At 37.7% G+C, this 22,605-nt stretch overlaps 1 protein-coding gene across 1 annotated transcript; it reads left to right on the top strand.

Annotated features, from left to right (window-relative positions):
* The first annotated feature begins 16,517 nt into the window (after positions 1-16,517).
* CLDN14 (claudin 14) lies at positions 16,518-17,469 on the top strand. The gene has a single exon (XM_072606949.1). It carries the CDS (start codon positions 16,603-16,605, stop codon positions 17,308-17,310), a length of 708 nt encoding a protein of 235 aa, XP_072463050.1. The 5' UTR covers positions 16,518-16,602; the 3' UTR covers positions 17,311-17,469.
* The last annotated feature ends 5,136 nt before the right edge of the window (positions 17,470-22,605 follow it).

The raw sequence follows: 22,605 nt of genomic DNA on the forward strand, positions 1-22,605 counted from the left end.
TAAAACAATTACTAGGAACTATTTTGCCCAATTTTATGCTGATAAAACTGACAATGTAAATAAAAGATGAATATTTTAAAATATACAAATTGATAAGATTAAGGAAATATAGATTCTCCAGAACATGAAATAGAATACTTAAGTCGCTCTGTTTTTGCAAAAGACATTGAATAAGCCATAAATGAATTCCAGAAGAAAAAGAAATCTCAGAACTAGATGGATTAACAAGTAAGTCTACCAAACATTTAAACAACTAATTCCAATACTACATAAACTCTTTGGAAAAATAAGTAGTCATACATAGAAAGAATTCGTTCTGTCACACAAATATGGTTTTGATCTTTAGACCAGGGAGAGCTAAAATAGAGAAAGAGACTACAGACCAATTTTTCTAATGAATATTAATATAAAAATGTAAGTAAAATGCTTGCAAGGAGATTACAGCAATATATCACAAAGATCATGTATTATTACTAGGTTGGATTTATACTAAGAATGCTAAATTGGATCAATATTAGGAAAACTATAAGCATAATTGACCATTTCAATAACAAAAACAACAAAAATTATATGAGTATATCAGTAGATGCAGAAAAAAGCTTTTGACAAAATACAACACCCACTCCTATTAAAAGCATATGAATGAATGAACCCTTTCTTAAAATGATAAGTAGGATCTAACTAAAATCAAGAACAAACATTATTTGCAATGGGGATAAACTAGAAACCTTTCTAATAAGACCAGGAATGAAGTTAGACTATCCATCATCGCCATTATTATTTAATATTGTACTAGAAATGCTAGATGTAACAATAAGACAAAACAAAGAAATTGAAGGAATAAGCACAGTCAATAAGGAAATAAAGCTTTCACTTCTTGCAGCTGATATGATGGTATGCCCCTAGAGAGTCAACTAAAAAACTAGTCAAAACAATGAACTACTTCAGCAAAGTTGCATGATATAAAACAAACCCACGGAAATCATTAACATTTCTTATATTACCATCAAAAGCCAGCAGGAAGAAATAGAAAGCGAAATTTTATTTAAGATAACTGCAGGCAGTAGAAAATACTTGGGCAGTCTACTTGCAAAGTTACACACAGGAATTATAAGAACAAAATTACAAAGCACTTTTCACAGAAATAAAAACATCTAAATAATTGGAGAAATTTAGACTGCTCATGGGTATGTGTGTATGATATATATGGGAGAGAGAAAGCCAATATAAAAGAAATGATAATCCTACCTAAATTGCTTATTCAATGCCATACAAAACAAACTATCAAAAATTACTTTACTGAGCTAGAAAAAAATAATAAAATTCATCTGGAAAAGCAAAAAGTCAAAAATATCAAGGGAATCAATGGGAGGAAAAAGTGGAAAGGAAGAGGACCTAGAAGTACCAGATCTCAATCTGTGCTTCAAAGTTTTAATCATCAAAGCAATTTGGTACTGAATAGGAAATGGAATAATTGATGAACAGAATTCATAAGGTATGTGAGGTACAGAAATATATGAGCAGAATAGCCTAGTGTTTGATAAAGTAGAAAATTCCAGCTATTGAAGCAAGAACTATTTGACAAAACTGCTGGGAAACTGGAAAGTAGTCTGGTAGAAACTAGGCATAGCAAACATCTCACAGCATACACCAGGAGAAGCTCACAGTGGGTACATCATATATACAAAAAGGGTTATATCCTTAATTATAAGCAAATTAGAGGAGCATAAAAGAAATTACCTCTCACATCTGTGGACAGGGGAAGAGTTCATGACCAAATAAGTGATAGAGATTCACAGAAGATAAAATGGGTAATTTTTATTGGATAATTTTTTTTTATGAACAAAGTACAGTCAAAATTAGGAGAAAAGAAAGAAACTGGGAGTGGAGGTGAAAAATTGCAGCAAGTTTCTCTGATAAATGTCTCATTTCTTGTGTGTGTGTGTGTGTGTATACATATGAATTACTGAGTCAAATTATAAAAATAGGAGTTATCACCCACTTTATAAATGGTCAAAGGATATGAACAGGTAGCTTTCAGAGGAATAAATCAAAATACTAATAGTCACATAGAAAAATGCTCTAAATAACTAATAATTAGAGAAATACAAATTAAAACAATTTTGAGATACCACTTCATACCCATCACATTGGTTAATGTGGCTGAAAAGGGAAATGACAAATGCTGGAGGGGAAGAAAGAAAATAGGTACATGAATGCATTGTTGATACAGTAATTCTGGAGAACAACTTGGAACTATGCCCAAAGACCTATAAGATTGTACATACCCTTTGACCCAGCAATAACCTCTACTAGAGCTATGCCTCAAGGATCTTTATGTACAAATGTGTGTGTGTGTGTATGTGAGTGTGTGTGTGTGTGTGTGTGTGTGTGTGTGTGTGTGTGTGTGTGTGTAGAGGGCAGAGGGACAGACACGCTCTTTTTGCAGTAGCAAAGAATTGGAAGCTGAGTGGATGCCCATCAATTAGAGAATGACTGAATAAGTTATGACTTATGAATATAATGGAATACTATTAGGTTGTAAGAAATTATTTAGGGGATGATTTCAGAACAACCTGGAAAGGTGTATATGAATTGATGCAAAGTGAAGCTATCAGAAATAAAACAACTTACATAGTAACAACAATATTTTAAGGAAAATCAACTGTGAAAAACTTAGTAAATTCTGAATAATACAATGATCCACTACAACTCCAAAGGATTCATGTTATGCACCTCCACATAGAGAATCGATGGACTCAGAGTACAGACTGAAACTTTTTTTCCCTTTATTTTTCTTGCGTTTGGAAAATGACTAATGAAGAAATATTTTTATGTGACTCTATGTCTATAATTGGTATCACAGTTCTTGCCTTCTCAGTGGGTTGTGAGGGTAGAGGGAAGGGGTGAAAGTGGAACTGAAAATAAAAATAGAATTTGTTTTTAAAAATGTAATGCAATTTGCTCTTTTCTACTTACTTAATTCCAGACATTGTCCATCCACAGTGTCTATCCAAAACATGTGTACAGATAAATCATCTCAATGAGTTGTCCATCCAGCTACATAGTCTAGACAACAGGCATTCTTTGTCCATGTAGCAGCAGATTGTTAGGCTTTTTGAGTGGTTTTGCATTTTATTGACAAGATTGTAGAATTCTGGGGCTCAGTGTAATTAGACCAGTCATCTGTAAACAGGAACATCTGGAAAGATTCCATCATCCATAGGAAATCTCTCTTCCATTTGGACTCTCCATTGGACATCCTTCATAACATTGGTTAACACTTCTGGCAAACGTATAGCTTCCTGTTTTATGCTTAAATTAATTTTGACAATCAGATGGTCATTGAACTAGATTATTTCTATATTTGAATGGACATTTACCAAATGCCACCTTTGACACGTACTGACTCTAGGGAATTAGGTAGCTCAGTAGGTAGAATGCCAAGCCTAGAGTGAGAAAGATCTGAGTTTATATATGGCCTCAGACACTTACTAGCTTTGTGACCCTGGGCAAGTCATTTAGCCTCTTTCTGCCTTGATTTTCTCAACAGTAAAAGGGAGATATCTTGCAGGGTTCTGGTGAGGATAAAACCTGATTATATTTGTAAATGCTTAGCACAGTGCCTGGCACATAGTAGGTGTTTAATAAATGTCCAAGGTAGGGCAAATTACTTTAATCTCCCTGAGCCCTCAGATTCCTTATCTGTAAAATGAAGGGGTTGGATTAGGTAATTTCTGAGGTCCCTTTTAGCTCTAAACCTATAATCCTATGATAGGATGTGATCTCTTGGTCTTTTGCCATCCTGAACACTCTCTACTGTATGCTCTCTGGCTTTTCAATGTCCTTTGTAAAGTGCGATTCAATCTTTGCATGCTCACACTTCAATAGCATGAATTAATACTTTTACTGATAACCATCAAAGGATATGGGACTAACAGTAAAAAGTCAGCAGTAGCAATTGCAATGGGCGGGGCTCCCTTTGTCTCTCTCTCTCTCCCAGAAGTTTGCTCTCACTCATAACACAAGTTGGGTTAGGGTCTTGAAATGTCAAAAGAGAAATGAACCCCTGTCTAGGAAGAAGAGAGCATATGCCTGTGCCAGAAGTTTGTATTCTAGGTGCAAGCTATGGTCTCATCCTCCCTTCTCAGTCATCTGTTCCATTTTATGTGTGACTACCTCCCTCTCCTTGACATATCCTTCCTCTAGCAGTGGGGAGGAAACTAAACCAGTACTTGTCAGGCTCTCACCCCAGGACTTGATGGAAAAATCAACTTAGAATGGTCTATGTCCTTACTTCCATTTAAATCCCTCAGCCTCCTGGTAATATAGCAAGTTTCATTTCCCCTATATAGGTTGAATTAACTGTTCTCCCTACCACAAATCACCCCTTAGAAAAACTGAGATTTTTTTTAAAATTTTTTTAATTTTAAATTATTTTGTTTTCAATGTTCTACAATCACTTCCATATATCTTAATTTTTTTTTACCCTCCCTTCCCCTTTTGTCCCCTTCCATCCCCACTCCCTCCCAAAGACAGTGTTCAGTCTTACATAGGTTCTATACATACATTCCTATTAAATACATTTTCACCTTAGTCTTGTTGCATAGAAGAATTAAAATGAATGGGAGAAATCATAAAACAAAACAAAGCATAACATAACATAACATAACATAACACAAGAGAAAATGGTCTACTTCATTCTGTGATCCAATTCCATAGTTCTTTCTCTGGATGTGGAAAGCATTTTGCCTCGCATCCATTGGGGATGTTTTTTAGGTCCTTGCATTGCCGTGAAGGGTTTAGTCTACCAGAAAAATTCCTCGCTCATTGTAGCTGTTACTGTGTATAATGTTCTGGTTCTGTTCATTTCACTCAGCATCAGATCATATAAGTCCTTCCAGGCCTCTCTGAAGTCTTCCTAGTCATCATTTCTTATAGCACAATCATTTCTTATAGCACAATAGAATTCCATTACATTCATATACCACAACTTGTTCAGCCATTCCCCAATTGATGGGCATCCTTTTGATTTCCAGTTTTTGAAGGACTGAGATTTTTAAAGTGAGGGACATTTCTTGCGTGGCTTGTGAGGAAATGTTTCCAACTTCAGGAGCTGCTAAATCTAATCCAGTCACAGTAAATTATCTATTGGTGTTATACTTATGGGAAGAGCCTCTTTTATATTCACCCCTTCAGTCCAGGGGCTGCTCCTCAAAAGTTTCTGCTTTGAAGTCTCTTGGAGAGTTGATAATGGTGCAGAGCAGCTCCTGCTTCAGTGAAAGAGTCAGTCAATTTCTGGGGTGTGGAAGAGCATAAATAAAGGTGTTCTTTAAAATGTCCATTCAGTCTTTCAACTATCTCCACATGCTAAGCTATGTGACAAGAGCCCAGTCACTTGCTAGCAACTGTCTTTTTAAAAAAAAATTTTTTTTAATTTAATTTTTTTTAAAGAACACAGACTTTTATATTCTTTTATTTTATAGTTCCAAATACTCTTCCTCCACTACTCAAGGAGATAAGGCAAGAAAAATAAAAAATCTGTGAAAAATATGTACAGTCTTGAAAAATAAAATTTTGCATTAGCCATGTCCCTTACCCCCAGATCCCCCCTAAAAAAGAGGGAAAGTATGCTTCAATCTGTACTCTGAGTTCATCAGTTCTCTATCTAGAGGTGGACAGCATATTATATCATGAGTCTTTGGCATTGTGGTAGAGTATTGTTTCGATCAGAATTACTAAGTCTTTCAAAGTTCATTATCTTTACAAAACGGCCATTACTGTGTATGTTGTTTCCTGGTCCTACTCATTTCACTTTGTAGCAGTTCATGTAGATCTTCCCACATTTTTCTGAAACCAGCACAATAGTATTCCATCACATTCATACGTCACAACTTGCTTAGCATTCCTAAACTGATGGGCATCCCTTCAGCTTCCAAAACTTTGCCACCACAGAAAGAGGTGCTATAAATATTTTTATATGTATAAATCTTTCTCTTTTTCTTTGACCTCTTGGGGGCATGGTCCTAATAGAGGTTATTACTGAGTCCAAGGGTATACAGACATAGTTTAATAGCCTTTTGGGCATAGTTTCAAATTTTATTCCAGAATGATTGGAATAGTTCACAGTTCCACCAAGAGTGCATTATTAATGTGCCTGTTTTCTCACATCCCCTCCAGCATTTGTCATTTTCCTTTTCTATCATCTTAGTCATTTTGAAGGATATTAGATGGTACTTCAGAGTTGTTTTAACATGTATTTCTCTAATTACTAGTGATTTAAAATATCTTTTCATATGGCTATTGATAGCTTGAATTTCTTCTTCTGAAAACTGTCTCTTCATATCCTTTGACAATTATTGAATAATAAATAAAATAATAAAATTGGAAAATGACTCATTATTGTAAATTTGACTCAGTCCCTTATATCTGAGAAATTAGATCTTTATCAAAGAAACTTACTGCAATAACTTTTTCCTGTTTCCTGCTTTTCTTCTTTTTTTGTTTTTTTTGTGCAAAAACTTTTAAATTTTGTTTAATCAAAATTATCCATTTTACCTCACATGAATCTCTCTATCTCTTTCTCTATCCATAAATCTGACAGGTATTTTCTTCCCTGTTCTATTAATTTGCTTATAATATCACCATTTTTGTCTAATTCATGCACCCATTTGGAGCATATCTTGATACATGGCCTGAAATGTAGATCTATTTCTAGTTTCTACCATACTATTTTTCAACTTTCCCAACAGATTTTTGTCAGATAGTGGGTTCTTCCCCATTACGCATTCCAGCTAGGATCTTATCAAATTCCATTAGGCATTCCAGCTAGGTTTTATCAAATACTAGATTATTATGCTCATTTGCTTCTACATATTGTATACTTAATCTGTTCTGTTAATCAACCTCTCTATTTCTTACCCAGTATCAAATCGTTTTGATGATTAGAGTTTTGTAGTATAGTTTGAGATCTTGTACTGCTAGGCCCCCTTCCTTCCCATTTTTTTCATTGATTTTCTTGACCTGCAGATGAACTTTATTATATCTTTTCTAGTTCTATAAAGTAATTTTTTGATAGTTTGATTTGTATGGCACTGAATAAGTAAATTAATTTAGGTAGGATTGTCATTTTTATTAAATTGGCTTGGCCTATCCATGAACAATGAATATTTCTCCAATTATTTGGATTCTTATTTGTGTGGAATATTTTATAATTGTGTTCATATAGTTTCTAGGTGCATCTTGGTGGGTAGACTCCAAAATATTTTATACCGTTTAGTTATTTTAAATGGAACTTCTTTCTAACCATCCTTGCTGGATTTTGTTGGTAATATACAAAAATGTTAATGATTTGTGTGGCTCTAGCACACAAATGTGTGCTAGATGTGTGATGGGTTGTAATCCAGTGATTGCCACAGGGACTCTCCAGCTCAATAAGTTCTGACCCTTGTGCAAAGGCAGACATCTCCAGTCATGGGCCTCTCAATGTCATAAAACTTAATATGTCTTACTGTTTTCTGAGGCAGTAGTTTGCCTTGCTCAGTCCTGAGCCAAATTAAGGGATTTTTCTAATCACTATTATTGATTCCCAAACAAGAAATATAGGACTTACAAACCAGAATAGTACCACGGCTGATGAGTTTCCTTCTTATTGGTGGGTAGGACTGATGGGGATCTTCACAGAAGTTGGCGGAATCTGGTTTTTCTTGGGGTCCAAGGTAGATATTTTTAATATATATTTTATTTCCCCACCCTAATTACATACTAAAACAATTTTCTAATTTTTTTTAAGTTTTGAGTTCCAAATTCCATCCCTCCTTCCCTCTCCCTTCTCTGAGATAGTAAGCAATCAAATATAGATTATACATGTACAATTATGTAAAACATTTCCATATTAGTCATTTTTTACAAGAAGACATGGATAAAAGAGTAAAAGAATATTTCTTTCTTTGGAGACAGACAGTATACTTCATCACTACTGCTTTGGGATTGTCTTGGATCATTGTATTGCTGAGAAGAGCTAAGTCATTCACAGTTCTTCATCGAACAATATTGATCTTACTATGGTTCTGTTCATTTCACTATACATCAGTTCATGTAAGTCTTTCCAGGTGTATCTGAAATCATCCTGCTTGTCATTTCTTATGGCACAATAATATTCCATTACAGTCATATAGCATAGCTTGTTTAGACATTCCACAATTGATGGGCATCCCTTTGATTTCCAATTCTTAACTCCTACAAAAATAGCTACTATAAATATTTTTGTTCAAATAGGTGCCTTTCTCTTTTTTTTGCACATCTTTGGGATATAGCTCTAGCAGTGTATTGCTGGATCAGAGGGTATGCACAGAATATAAACATACCTGTATATAGGCAAGAGGGAAAGAGGAACTGAAATACAACTATATTCTAGGGAAAACAACATGTATTTTGAAGTACCTTAGTAGGATGGCAGAAGATAGGATGAAAGAGATGGCAAACTAGATACTGAACTCATTGACCAAGGAAGGGGAATTCCAATTCTCTTACATTTCCAGTGTGGTTGTAACTCATATAAAACTACCAATAAAAACAATGTCAGGAATAAGATAAAAGGTCACATTTACACAACGCCTGGAAAGTTACAAAACATTTTCCTCACAACAATTGGTAATATAGTATAATATAATATAGCATAACATAATACAACAAGGTAATATAACGTAACTTAATGTAATGTGATGCAATATAATATAGTGTAGTATAACATAACACAATGTAATGTGATATAATATAATTAATATAAAATATAACAGAACATAATACAATACAAAATGATATAACATAGCATGACATGACATAATATAATATAATATAATATGTATTATCATTCACATTTAGTAGGTGAAAAACCTAAAGAGAGCATAGGTGGACTATCTGACCCATGTTCACACAACCTCTGAGTGGTAACAGCAGAATTCAAACCCAGACCTTCTTATTTTACATTCGGTGCTCCTTCCAGTGCTTCCTACTTCACACTGCTGAGGAAAAAAATACTACTACTAATTTTTTTAATATATGTAGCTGTTCATGGACATCCCAGGAATGAGAGGACATAAAAGTTTACATGGGAAAAAAGTCTTGTCAAATCTGGTTGTCATAAAACCAAAGCTGGCATGAGCCGACTTAGAGAGTGTCCTTGCTTTTCACGGCTGCTCATTGAAGATTTTCGCACTACGATCCTCCATATGACTACATTTACAAACAGTCTAAGTTGCTAGAAATAAATGGAATATATTTAAGAAGTGCTTTAACTTCTGGAGAATACATTTTCATTCTGGGTGCTGTTTACTGCAAAAATAAACACAAATGAACATACCTATAACAAAACCAAACCAAGTCTGCCTAAGGTCTTGCTAAAGAGTATGAGGCCTTCTTCCAACAAGGGACACTTGAATGAGCCAGTCCGAGGCTTGACATTGCCTTGTGTAATATGAGAAGCAATATAATACAGTGGAAAAAATATTGGACCTAGAGTCTAAAAACCCGAGTTCAATTCTCATCTCTGGTATTTTGCTGTGACACTTACTATGATTCCATTAAAGTACTAAGCTGGGAGTTTGAAGCTCTTGGTTCTAGACCCTGCTCTGTGATCTTGATATAGTAAATATAGCTCATATTTCTATAATTCTTTACAAGTGTCCACAACAATACTCTCAGGTATGCAGTGCAAGTATTATCTTCCCTTTTTACAAAGAAAGAAACTAAGGCCGAGGAAGTTTAAATGCTTTGCTCACAGTCACACAGTCAGTAGGTGTCAGGGCCAACATGACAATCTAAGTTTCCTGACTCAAAAGTCAGTGCTCTCTTCCCTACACCGCATTGCCTTGCAAGTGATGCCGAATTTGGAGTCCAAATTCCTAGGCTTGAAATTCCCCTCTGCTACCTGTGTCACCTTGGGAAAGTCACTTAACCCCCAGGAGCCTCAGTTTCCTCATCCATAACATCAATGAATCGGACTAGAAAACCTTTGAGATCCAGCTCTAAACCTATGCTACAATGAAGAAAATTTTCTGGGCTTCTATCCTTTTATTTGTAAAATGAAGAGGTTTGTACTAGACGACCTTTCCAGTTCTAAGTCATTATGCAGAATCACAGGATACAGCATATGACAACAAATGGATGCACTATATAGGTGTGTTCCTTTCTTGGACTTCTATCACACTAGCAAATTGGTAACGTCCATCGGCCCATACAAAGAATAGTGAGTGCTGGTAATGGGAATGGAAAGTACTGCTGTACTTCTAGATTCAAATGGGTCCAGCTGTAAACATGACTAATTCAAGCATGCATACCCCTGTGCCCTCACTATTGCTAACACATTTACTCAAAAGGATCCCTCAAGGGCACATACTCTTGCACAAGAATTTAGACAGACTTTGTTTGATTTTGTTATAGGTGTGTTAGTTTGTAGTTATTTTTGTAGTAAACAGCGCCCAGAATGGAAATTTATTCCCCAGAAGTTAAAGTATTACCTAAAGCCAGAAGCAACTGGAAAAAAAATTGAGGAAGGAAAAAATAAGTCAGAGCTCATTAACACTCCTTTAATTAAAACAAGACTTTAATAGCACAGGTTTAAAAATAGCAGCCTAATGGTTTCTAAAAATAACACTCATCTTCTTCAAATAATCTGACCTCTAATAAATTTAGAGCGCATTTCCTACGACTAATAAGGTCAGGCAGTCTTAGAGGTTTTCATCACACTTTTAAAGAATTAATGAACTAACGTTAAGAACTAGAAACCTTCACAGCCTTCTGACAGAGCTCTAGGACATCCCTGAGATTCCAGTACAAAGTAGTAGTGGAATAAAAAGTGTGAGGGATCTCTAGGTACCTCCAAAGGTTATATAGTCTTCAGGCTTCAGAAAAGACTTTCCAAAGCTGTTCCAGATAAGCCAGTGCTATTCCTGCACGGGGCATGCAAGTTGCCTTGGTAATGAAGAACTTTTACCAACCACTGCTTACCTAAATTGCCCACCATCTATTTTGGGGTTTGTTTTGTTTTCTCCTGGTTAACTGAAGTGAGCATTCCAGAGTGGGAAAGGGAAGGAAAGGGAACAAACATTTATTAAGTGCCTATGTGTGCTAAGCATTGTTCCTGGCTTTACAGTTATTTGTCCAGTGCTTGTAGAGATCCCATTAGATTGGCATCTCCACATGGAGGCGTAACCCCTGTCCCAAAGACCAATGGTAACAGAAATAAGGCCCTGTCCTGTGTAAGGGGCAGGACAGAGTTGGTGAGAGGTGAGAGAGCTCTAGCTTCCCACTTTGGGAACTCTCATCAGTCCCCACTTTGGGGACTCTCCAAATGACAGTCTTCTTGAGTGTGGAGTCTGCTGCTAGCTTCGAGAAAGAAAAGAGAAGTGGCCAACTCCACTTCAAGTTGCTGAAGGAAAAGACTCTGGAAAGATGTGAGAGGAATAGGTAGTCCAATGGACTTGAGATGGGGATTAAAGGGGAACTACTTCTGGGTGGAAGATGCCTCAAAGAGGCTAGAGCATGAATATATATTCTGTTACTGGCTTTCCTTGGCCTAGGCTTGTATTATCTTGCATTTTGGTATTTGGGTTTCTTGACTTGGCATGTTCTTCTGGGAGAAGCCAGGTTGGGAGGAGCTTGTTTCCTTTGGCTGGGTACCTGGAGCTGTTGGCTGCCATCATTAGGAATTGAATTAGAACCAACAGTATCTTTACAGCATTGTGGGTGGGGGAGAGTGGTGACTTTTCATGGGTTCTGATGAGAGAATTCTGTTATGGGGAGGGCTATGAGACTTTTCCCTCCCAAAGCCATACAGCAGCTAAAAAACAAGCTTGGGCCCTTGGCCTTTTCATTCTTTTTTTCTGTTCTAGTAGAAGTTTCAAAGACTAGGAATGCAAGCCACAGGAATCTGATAGTTCAGGAATCCAGAGCAGGTAATGTAGTCATCCCAGTATTGAGGCCTTAAGAAGCAGAGATTATCCTCAGTCAATCAACTAGCATTTATTAAGCTCCTACTGGGGCAGCTAGGTGGTGCAGTGGGATAGAGCACCATTGAAGGAGTCAGGAGGATCTGAGTTCAAATTTCATCTCAGACACTTGACCCTCACTAGCTGTGTGACCTTGGGCAAGTCACTTAACCTCAATTACCTCATCCTGGGTCATCTCCAGTCATCCTGATGAATATATCTGGTCACTGGATTCAGATGGCTCTGCAGGAGAAGTGAGGCTGGTGACCTGCACAGCTCTCCCTCACTCAAAGCAAAATCAAGTGCAAGTCATGTCATTATTTCTCTGATGGCATGATCTTCCTCAGCAACAGAGGATGAACACACACATTAAGCTCCTACTATGTACCAAGCACTGTGCTAAGCACCATAGATTAGAAAAAAGAAAGGTCAAAACAAAATTAAAAAACAACCAAAAAAAGCCAAAAAAAAAAATTCCTGCTCTGAAGAAACTCACAATCTAATTGGGAAAAAAAACATGAAAACAACTATTTATGAACAAGATATACACAGGATAAATTGGGAATAATCTCAGAGGGAAGAAGCTAAAATAAAGGAGGACTAGGGAAGGCTTCTTTCAGAAGGTAGGACTTTAGCTGAGACTTGAAGGAAAGTAGGGAATTTTAAAAAATAAGGAGATGAGGAGAAAGGGAAAAGAGGGAGCCCTTAGTTAGTGAATAACCTCAATGTTTTCCATGAAACTTGAGGAAAGGTAAGAAGGTAAGAGGTAGGGAGCCATGGGAGATTTAAGGAGAGATTAAAAAGGTTCAGAAAAGCTGCCATGATGAATGGAATAGTGAGTCAGATGAAATGAGGGCCCATTTGAGATTAGGTAACATGAATTTTTAGTGGACCCAGTTAGTAGAGTTTGAGATTTTCTCTAGCTTTGGGAAGATTGTCAGGGCAAGATCTTTGACAGGTTATGGGGGCAAGGGACTTGAAGGAAGAGGACAGTACAGAGTTAAATTGGTTTACCAAGCAGTCAAGATGAAGAGGGGAGGAGAGTGTAGCCAGTGTTGGGATGATGGCCTGGGAAAGAACTGAGGGCAAAGGGCTTGAAGGTCATGATGAGGTCAAAGAATATGTTTTAGGCTTGCCAGACAAAAAAAGATGTAGAATGATAATAAATTGAATCAGATGAAGGAATTTCAGAGTTCGTGAACATGGAAGCATGGATATTGACTTGAACTTGTGGATGATGACAAGATCGAAGCCATCTGAGGTGAGGTGGCCATATAAAAGGAGTAAGTTGAAGAACTGTGAGATTAGCAAGTATCATTATGTATGCTGAAGTCCTCTAGTGTAAGGTAAGAAGCTGGGAAGGAGAGAAAGACAGTGAGACAGGCACTGAACTCACCGAGGAAAAAAGGATGGTAGACAACAGCTACCACAATCTTGATTATGTGATAAATACGGATTATAGGAAGGAAAGAGAAGTTACTGGGTGATGGTGGTAGAGTTAGAGCCTAGGGGTGTCATGGGGAGCAAAGGGAATTTCAATTTTCCCACTTAGCGCAATCTGGAGTAGTCATGAGCTGAAGTTATCAGTGAATGTGTAACTGGTGCTAGTCATCATGAGGGTGCCAGGTCCCCATGAGAGCAAGAAGATGGAAAGAGTAGGAAAGGGAAAGGCTTAGAATGAAAGCAAGTTTGTTAATTATGGAGCAGGTATTTCAGAAAGCAGAGTGAAAGGGATGGGTATTTTAGAGCAAAAAGTTAGAGGGGTGAGGTTGAGGGAGCCAAGAATGAGGTTTGCATTTGGGGTTTCAGAATCACTGGGTTGGGAAGGGAATAATGAAGTAGGAGAATAATATTAATATTAATAATATTAATTAATGTAACTAATTATTATTAATTGTTAATATTAATAATATTAATTAGTTCAGGTAGATTATTATTGTCCATAAAGATTCAGCCTGGCAGTAGTGTCCAGGACACCAGGTATTAGTGTGTAGCTGGAAATGGGATAAGGAGGGCTGCCTGGAACCAGGCAAACCAACTGTTGAGCAGTCTGTGCAGACAAAGAAAGCACCTGGAACGTGAGCCAGTGACTGCCCTTATATGCCATCTTTGTATGTTCATTGCCTACAGGGGCTGTATCTGGGTTTCACATTAATCCACCTGGGGACTAAATTAATTAAAACTTCCCCAGAGAGGTTTGATGGTGTCCTAGCTTGCAACAGCCTAGGGAAGGGGATGGGAAAGAGAGGATTAACTCAATCTGCCACAGGTATGATGAGTCACAGCATTCTGGCCAACAACAGATTTCCACCAAAGTACCCAAACTACAGTATGAATCTGGTATGAGACAGGTAAATTATTACCACATGCAAAAGGAATGCTAAGCACAGGACATTCATAACCAGACATTTGACAAAAATACATTTAAAATAGGACTTAGTGATTTAATTTATAGCTACTGTTATGTCTTCTGGGAAGCTGACATTCATTTGGCCATGTCCAAATATATTCCTACATGCATTCTTCCAGTTCCCCTCCCACACAAATCTGGGAATCTTCCTCTAGAAGATTCAGATCTGATTAAGTAGTATTAGTAATATTATAATTTTTATCATATTGGCACAACCTAACAATGAACAAGTAATATCCCTCCAATTATTTAGGTCTATTTTTATTTCTAAAGTGTTTTAGAGTTGTAGTCACTTAATTACTATGTGTGTCATGATAGATGGCCTCTCAGAAATTTACGCATTCTGTAGTTATTTTGACTGGAATATTCTTTTTCTTCTCCATCTGTTGAGTTTTATATGTAAAATCATGCAAGGACGATGATTTCTGAGGGTTTATTTTATATCTTGCTACCTTACTAACAACATTAATTGTTTCAACTAATTTTTAGTATACAGGGTTCTCTAAGTAAACCATAATAACATTTGCAAAAACTGAAAAATCTGTTCTTCAACTACTCTTATTACCTCAATTTTTTAATCTTGTGTTAATGGGATAGTGAGCATTTCTCAAACTACATTTAAAAAAAAAGTGGTCACAATGATCATTCTTGCTTTATCCCTGACCTTTTTTGAAAGGTCTATGGTATTTTCCATGTTAACATTTGGTTTTGGATAGATTCTGTCTTATTAGAGGTCATTTATTCCTATGTTTTTTAGTGATTTGAACATAGAGGTTAAATTTTGTCCAAAAAAATTCTGTTAATATATATTTTTATTATTTTTTCTATTGATATGGTTTATTATGTTTACAATTTTTCTAGTGTAAGACAGCCCTGATTTGTCTGACCTAATTATAATATATAATCTTTTAATATACTTTTTTTGTATCCTCTCAACATTTTACTCATTTTTTTCCAGCAATACTCATTAAAGATATTGGTCCATAGTTTTCTTTCTCTGCTTTACCTCTCCCTAGTTAGATTATCAATACCATAGTTTCATAATAGAGGGAGTTTGCTAGGATTCTTCCTTTCCCTATCTTTTACAAACAATTAAAATATTTTGTAATGTCAAAATTTTTCTTTGAATGTTTCATAGTTCACTTGCAAATCTGTTGAGTACTGACTGTGGTTTGTGGGAAGTTTTTTTTTTTTTGCCTTTGGGAATTTATTTATGGTTTGTTCAATTTCTTTTTCTGAGGCTGGGTTATTTAAATTACCTATTTCTTGTTCTTATTTCTTCTTTCACTTTCAGAATTTATATTTTTTTATTTGTTGTTTTTTCAGTTTCATGTGCAAATCATTGACCTGTTCTTCCTCTCTTGTTGATGAAAATGTTTAGAGATGGAAATTTTCCCTCATAAGGACTTTTTAGACTATATCCCAAAAGTTTTTGTATTGTTGTCAATGTTCTTTGTTGCCATTTTCTTTGATAAAATTGTTTATTATTCCTGTCAAACTGAGTATTAGGCTTTGCTGGTCAAGCACAATAAATTTCTTTGCCATGGAAGTGTGCTTCCCAGGAAAATGATGCATGGGCCCTGGGAACTAGCCCATTCAGCTACCATGCCTTCTTTCAGATGCAAAAAGGAAAGGATCCTTTTGTCTTGCAAATTCCCAGGTGATTTTGAATACCAGTATAATTTCTCCTAACCTACAGGACCTTCATTTCCATTCTCCAACTGCCTAATTCCAGGCCACCTCATGCCATCAGGATGCCCATTCTAACACAGAGGAGTGAAACGACCCAAGGTCATGCAACTAGTTAATAGCTGAACCAAGATGAATTGAGGTGTCCAATCCACTGTGCATCCAAATATATCAAATGGAATATCATCCTCTTCTTCCTCTAGTCTTTCAGTTGAGAAGGTAAGGACAATCTCTTAGCACTCTGTAAAAGTGCTTGGTTAATTGCCATCCTGCCTGTGGAAATCCCCATTACCAAAATAGTGGAAACAAGATAATATTTAACCTATTTCCCTTCCTTCTCCTATTTCCCATCCCCCCACATACCCTTACTGCATTCTTATTAGGACTCCAGAGGCACTGGAATAGAAACAGCTCATTTGCCGGAAGAAGCTGTATTCTCAAGAGGGCTTAGGAGTGACAGCTGCAGGTGACCACAGGTGACCAACTGGCTCCAAGTCACCGTAAGTACCAGCAAACATGGCCAGCACAGCCGTCCAACTCCTGGGTTTCTTGCTCAGCTTCTTGGGGATGATCGGGACCTTGATAACCACCATCTTGCCTCACTGGAGAAGAACAGCTCATGTTGGCACCAACATTTTAACAGCTGTGTCATATCTCAAGGGACTTTGGATGGAATGTGTATGGCACAGCACTGGCATCTATCAGTGCCAGATCTACCGGTCCCTGTTGGCCCTGCCCCGTGACCTGCAGGCAGCTCGTGCCTTGATGGTCATCTCCTGCCTGCTCTCTGTCATGGCCTCCACTTGTGCTGTCATTGGCATGAAGTGTACTAAGTGTGCTAAAGGCACCTCTGTCAAGAACATCTTTGCTATCTCTGGGGGGGTCCTCTATATCTTGGCAGGTCTACTATGCATGGTGGCTGTCTCCTGGACAACCAATGATGTGGTAGAAAATTTCTACAACCCACTGCTACCAAGTAGCATGAAATATGAGCTTGGACAAGCCCTGTACCTGGGCTTCATTTCATCATCACTGTCCCTTATTGGTGGGACTCTACTCTGCATGTCATGCCAGGAGGATGAGCTATACTCAAATTACCAGACACAGTCCAGAATGGCAACAACGGCACCTCCATACCACCCTCCCACTGCTTACAAGGACAATCGTGTTCCCTCAGTGGCATCTGCTTCCCACAATGGTTATAGACTGAATGACTATGTGTGAGTTCCTAGAGATTTTCCAGGAGGTCTCTGCTGCTTAGCTGTGTGTCTTTCTATGAGATACCCAGGTCTCAAAACTTTTAATTTATGGAACATTCTTAGCACAAAATGTATGCCTGGGCATTTTTTGAATGTGAGGAGGAAATGGGAACATGCTTTGAAAATGGAGATAAAGGAAGAATGGCGGGGGTGGGGGGGGAAGAGGAGAAATCTGTAACCTACCAAAGACCACAAAACTTCCGTTTGTATATTGAATGAAGGTATTTATATTGGAAATTCAGTAATATATCTAATTAAAAAAACTTGGAAGTTTGACTCATCCAAATTGAGTTTCCAAAAACCTTTAGTTTTAGTTAGATTTTTTTTTTAAGTACAGTATTAAATGATATTATCTTAGCCAGACTGAAGCAGCTGGTGGATTTGTAAGCTGATAACTTTTTGTCTTAAAGATTTCTTAATAGATAGGGAATTATTCATTTGAGATAAAAAGTCCTTTATTGAGATAAAAAGGAACTGTCACTAGAAAATGGGTTTATGGGAACAAATGAAAAATCTATGTTAAAACCTAGGTTATCATGAATTCATTCCAACGTCCTTCTGAAAAGGTGGTCCAGTGAAGATACTTGCTTTAACTGGTCTAAAATCAGAGTTACCTCAAGAAATAATACTCTGCCACCAATTAGTTGTCACTTTCCTAAGGCTTCACTTTTCTTATCCATAAAATAAGGGTATCTATAAATAAGGGTATCTTGGTGACTCCTTCTACCCCTAACATTCTTCAAATCTATCTACTTTGAGAAAAATGTAATTATCCAAAATGTCAAAACAAGAAGAATGAATGAATAGATCCAAATAGTAAAGGTACACTAAGATGTTTAAAAAAAAAAAAAAAGAGGAAACAGTCTCTCTGGATAGTAATTTGATATACTTCTGGGAATTGAGGGACAGGGACTGGACTGCTGATTTCATTAAAAGGAACTCATAGATGAGGGGATCCCTTCTACCAAAGCAAGCTGACAATTTATTTACAACTTTAGTCTTAATAGAATTGCCTTAAAGCACTGAGGTTAAGTGATTTGCCCAGGGTCATAAGTCAGCATGGGTCAGAGATGTTCTTGTACCTAGGTCTTCCTGACTCCAAGGCCAGCTTTCTAAAACCTAAGCCACAGCTGCCTCTTACTGAGTGTATATCAAAGGAAATTCCCAAGAAGCCCAGATGGAGCTGGCGTTGGCTTACCCTTCTTCACTAACAGGCTTTCTTCCTTCAAATGAGATAATATCTGTAAATAAATAATATATAATTTGTAAATAAATAATATTTGTAAGGTGCTTAGTACATGTAGTATATATGTTAAACGTTGTAGATATTTAATAAATGCTTATTTCTTTCTTATTTCTTCCTTTCTCTCTCCTTCCCTCCTTTCCTTCCGTCATTCCTTCTTTCACTCCTTTCCTTCCCTCTTTCACTCTTTACTTCCTTAACTCCTTCCTTTCTTCATTCCTTTCTTCTTCCCTCCATTTCTTCCTTCACTCTCTTTCACTCCTTCCTTCTTCACTCATTCCTTCCTTCCTTCACTCTTTTCTTCTTTATTTTCTTCCTTCCTATACTCTTTTTTCTTTTCTTTCTTCTTTCTTTTTTTCTTCCCTTCCCTCCTGTCTTCTTTCCTTCCTTTCCTCCTTCTTCCTAAGCCAGGGATACTGCTTTCATCAGAGAAACATGTCTTCTGACACATCTTCTGGGTCATATGCTGAACATTTGTTTGAGTTTTTCTCATAAGACTGAAAGAAATAATATTTGGATCAATCAAACTGATTCCATAGAATTATGTTCTGCTTTTTTTTAATTGAGGCTGTTTTCTTAATTTTATTAGCACTGTAAGGAATACTACCAGGGAAATTACCAACGGAAAAAATTTCCTCTAACAATGCAGATGGGCAACTATTCAGCAACTTATTGCCTTAGAGAGTTGCCTGAGGAACTAAGAAGTCAAGGAATTTGTCCAGTCACACAGCCAGAATGCCATAGCAGAACTTGAGCTCTAGTCTTCCTAAATCCCTGACCAGCTTTTTATTATACCTCCAATGACTTGGTTTACTTTTGTAAAACAATAAAGCTTCATAACTGGAATCACATAAATGAGATTCATTTCAGTGTTTTAAAAAACTAACCGCATTAACTTAGCTGGAAGTCATTCCCATACATATAGGTGTCTGTGCTGTTTTCATTCTTTTGTAGTATTGACTGTTCTTTACACATTTGATTTGTCACCACCTCTCTGCATGAAGCTCTGGATATGAAAAAGGATAATGCTGAGACCTATACACAAGGATCATGTGGTCAATCAATAAGCATTTAAGTGTTCTCTAGTAGTATGATAAGACAGGATTTTCCCATTTCCCCAAAATAGAAATTAATTGTCCCTAAAAGACAATAAAGTTGTTCCAGGCACTTAAGTGGCCCTTGCCTCCCTTGACACAGTCTAAAGTGTATAATAAGCCCCACTATATGGAGTCAGGGCCCCTTTAATTTGATGGATTTCTGAATACCACCTGAGTTAACATACCTTGCTCTGTTAACCAGACACATATTCCTATGAAGATAAAAGGGTAGGGGTGGGTTCTGCTGTATCTTTGTTGCATATGCACAAATTATCTTGTTTCATATCTTTGCTATGTTAGGGCAAAGTAAAACTCCTTTTATTAATTGTTCAATGACTTGCAAGTTGCTTATTTCATCCCAACATTAAACCTATTAGTAATAACATGGTGTTTGTGTTAGACCTACCATTTGGAGTAATAACACTACCGTCTGGGGTAGTTGGCAAATGGGATGAGAGCCTCATGCCTCACATCATGGTTGAATTGGGAGAAGAGTCCTATCAGAATGACTTCAGATCTTAGGCTCTCCCACCATACAACTACACAAGTGTGGGCCAATTGGTGAGATGTGAGCAGGAGGTTGGGACAATTGTGGCTTGGGCAAATACTGCTATCTGTGCAAATAGGAATTCTGGGAATGATAAAGGGAGAGTCACTGAGCTCTATTCTCTACCAGCCGGGCAGAGAATAATGACACCCTCTCACGGAAGGAGCTTTGGGTATGACTTTTAGAAGAGAGGGTTGATAAGAAAGCAATGGATGGTTAGCTCTTAAGAGTGTTAATAAAATTGTACAGAAAGGTCTGCACCATGGAATTAGGGGTCATTTAAACCTCATCTAAGCCTAAAGCACAGTCTAAAGTTCCTACCCTATTTGGATCATTCAAGGGAGACCACAGAGGATGCACCATTAGAGGAAGGACTCCATTAAGGGCTCAGAATCTGAGTGGGCCCTTTCAACAACCTTTAGGCACATTACATTTGACATAGCAAAAGAGAAACCTTGAGGGTCACTCTAACCATCCCATGTCATTAACACCATGTAATATTGTATCCCTAAAAGAGAGAAAAAAATTTCTTCTCTTTTAATGGAGGTAAATGGAAATGTAATACTTCATTGCACAAGTTCTCTTTATAGTAACACCATGTTACTTGTAAGGAAGGTAGATGGCACCTGGAAACTTAAAAAGGACTACAGAGAGCTGAAAAAAGTTGTCGTGTCCAACATGACAGCTATTCCTGACCTCATGACTGTTGTAGACCAGATAGGCCCAGGCTGAGTGGTATGGGGCTGTCAACTATGCCAAAAACTGAGGCCTTTAATCCAGGCCCTGGAACCCTGATTTCTCCATTAGTGCCGTGGGTCCCTATCTTTAAGAATCTGGCTCCTAAGAACTCTATTTCGCCTGGTTTTCTAATGGCTCCATTCACTATGAGAGCAAATGGACACCAGCAGTCACTCATCTAATAAAATGGGACACTAGAGATTAAGCATCCTGGCAAGTCCTTCTGGTGCACTAAGATCTAGGCTGCATAGTTGGTATGTAAGAGAGCCTTCAGGAATGGGGAAGAAAAGATCTTCATCTAGGTTAATTCCTAGGCAGCAGACATCGATCTGGCCAAGTGGTCTAAGGACTGGAGAGCACAGGACTAGACAATCAAAGGCTCTTCCCTTTAAAGGAATTTCATTGTTTCCCAGGGCACACAGTTGTTCATGGAGCTTGTTGGGACCCATCAGAGACAGTATCTGCTAAACAACCAGATTAGAGCTGTTACAAGAACAGCAAAGGTGGGGAGTGGAATTATTGCCAGAAAGAGCATTGGGATGGTGATTCCATGTTGTGCTGGGCAGAGAGAATCAATTGATCCCCTTAAATAAGGGCTATTCCTTCCCAAATGATCACCATGGGCCAGTGGGAGCACCCACCTACTCCAAAAGCCCCTATTGTGTCCCCAGCTGGCAAAATGACACCCTCTAATCTCAGGGCAAGAAGTTTGCCCTGAATTCCAATGGAAAGTTACATCATTATACATTCTAACTGCCCAAGTCAGGTGTATCATTTCTGGGAAGATGTGTCTACGACAAATCAATGCCACCATGGGAAGCGGAAAGGCTCTCCAATTCAGAGGTTTCTGGGGTCTAGTCTCCAGGATGACTTTCCTGATAACAGTGAATTGTTGTTTTTTTTTATTATAGTTTCAGTTGATCCTCTCTAATCCTCCCTCATTCCTTCTCCAGTGCAGAGCTCCTACAGCCACAAGGTCCCTGGCCCCTCAGAAGGCTCCATATACCTTCAAGTTCCCCTCAAATGGCAGGTTTTCTTTCCTCTTGGATGACTCAGACTACTCCTTCCCAAAAGGGGCTCCTCATCCTTCCCAGAAAGTCTCCTGGTTTCCTTCAAGTCCCACCTAAAACTCCTCCTTCAACATGAAGCCTTTCCTGATCCCCCCAATTCCTTCCCTATTGGTTATTTCCATAAAGAGCTTGCTTGCGTATAGTTGTTGCCTTTCTCTGCACACCCATACCCCATTAGACCATGAACTCCTCCTTGAGAGCAGGGACTGTCTTTTGCCTTCCAGTATATCCCCAGTCCTTAGCATAGTGCACTGAAAAAATGTTCATTCACTGACTCACTGACTGACCTAGTAGGGATATTGTTAGGAGGTGTCATGAAGGAGGTAAAACTTCCACTATATAACTATGGTGGATGTGTATTTAATTGGAAGAGGATCCCCTGTCTGACATGGTGGTAATTTTGAGTCCTTGGACCAGGATGAGCAATAATCCTGATTTAGCTCTTATGATAGAAGGGAGTGAACACTTCCCCATAGGCCCCTAAAGAGATAAAAGTTTTTCATCATCCCCCTAATACGACTCTAGGGGAAAGGAACATTTTGGTGGGTGACCCAGAGAATACTTA

The sequence above is a fragment of the Notamacropus eugenii genome, chromosome 5, assembly GCF_028372415.1.
Source record: "Notamacropus eugenii isolate mMacEug1 chromosome 5, mMacEug1.pri_v2, whole genome shotgun sequence".
Classification (NCBI taxonomy): domain Eukaryota; kingdom Metazoa; phylum Chordata; class Mammalia; order Diprotodontia; family Macropodidae; genus Notamacropus; species Notamacropus eugenii.

Bases quoted from the DNA above. Each gene is read 5' to 3' on its own strand.
- CLDN14 (XM_072606949.1), top strand. From the start codon at position 16,603: ATGGCCAGCACAGCCGTCCAACTCCTGGGTTTCTTGCTCAGCTTCTTG.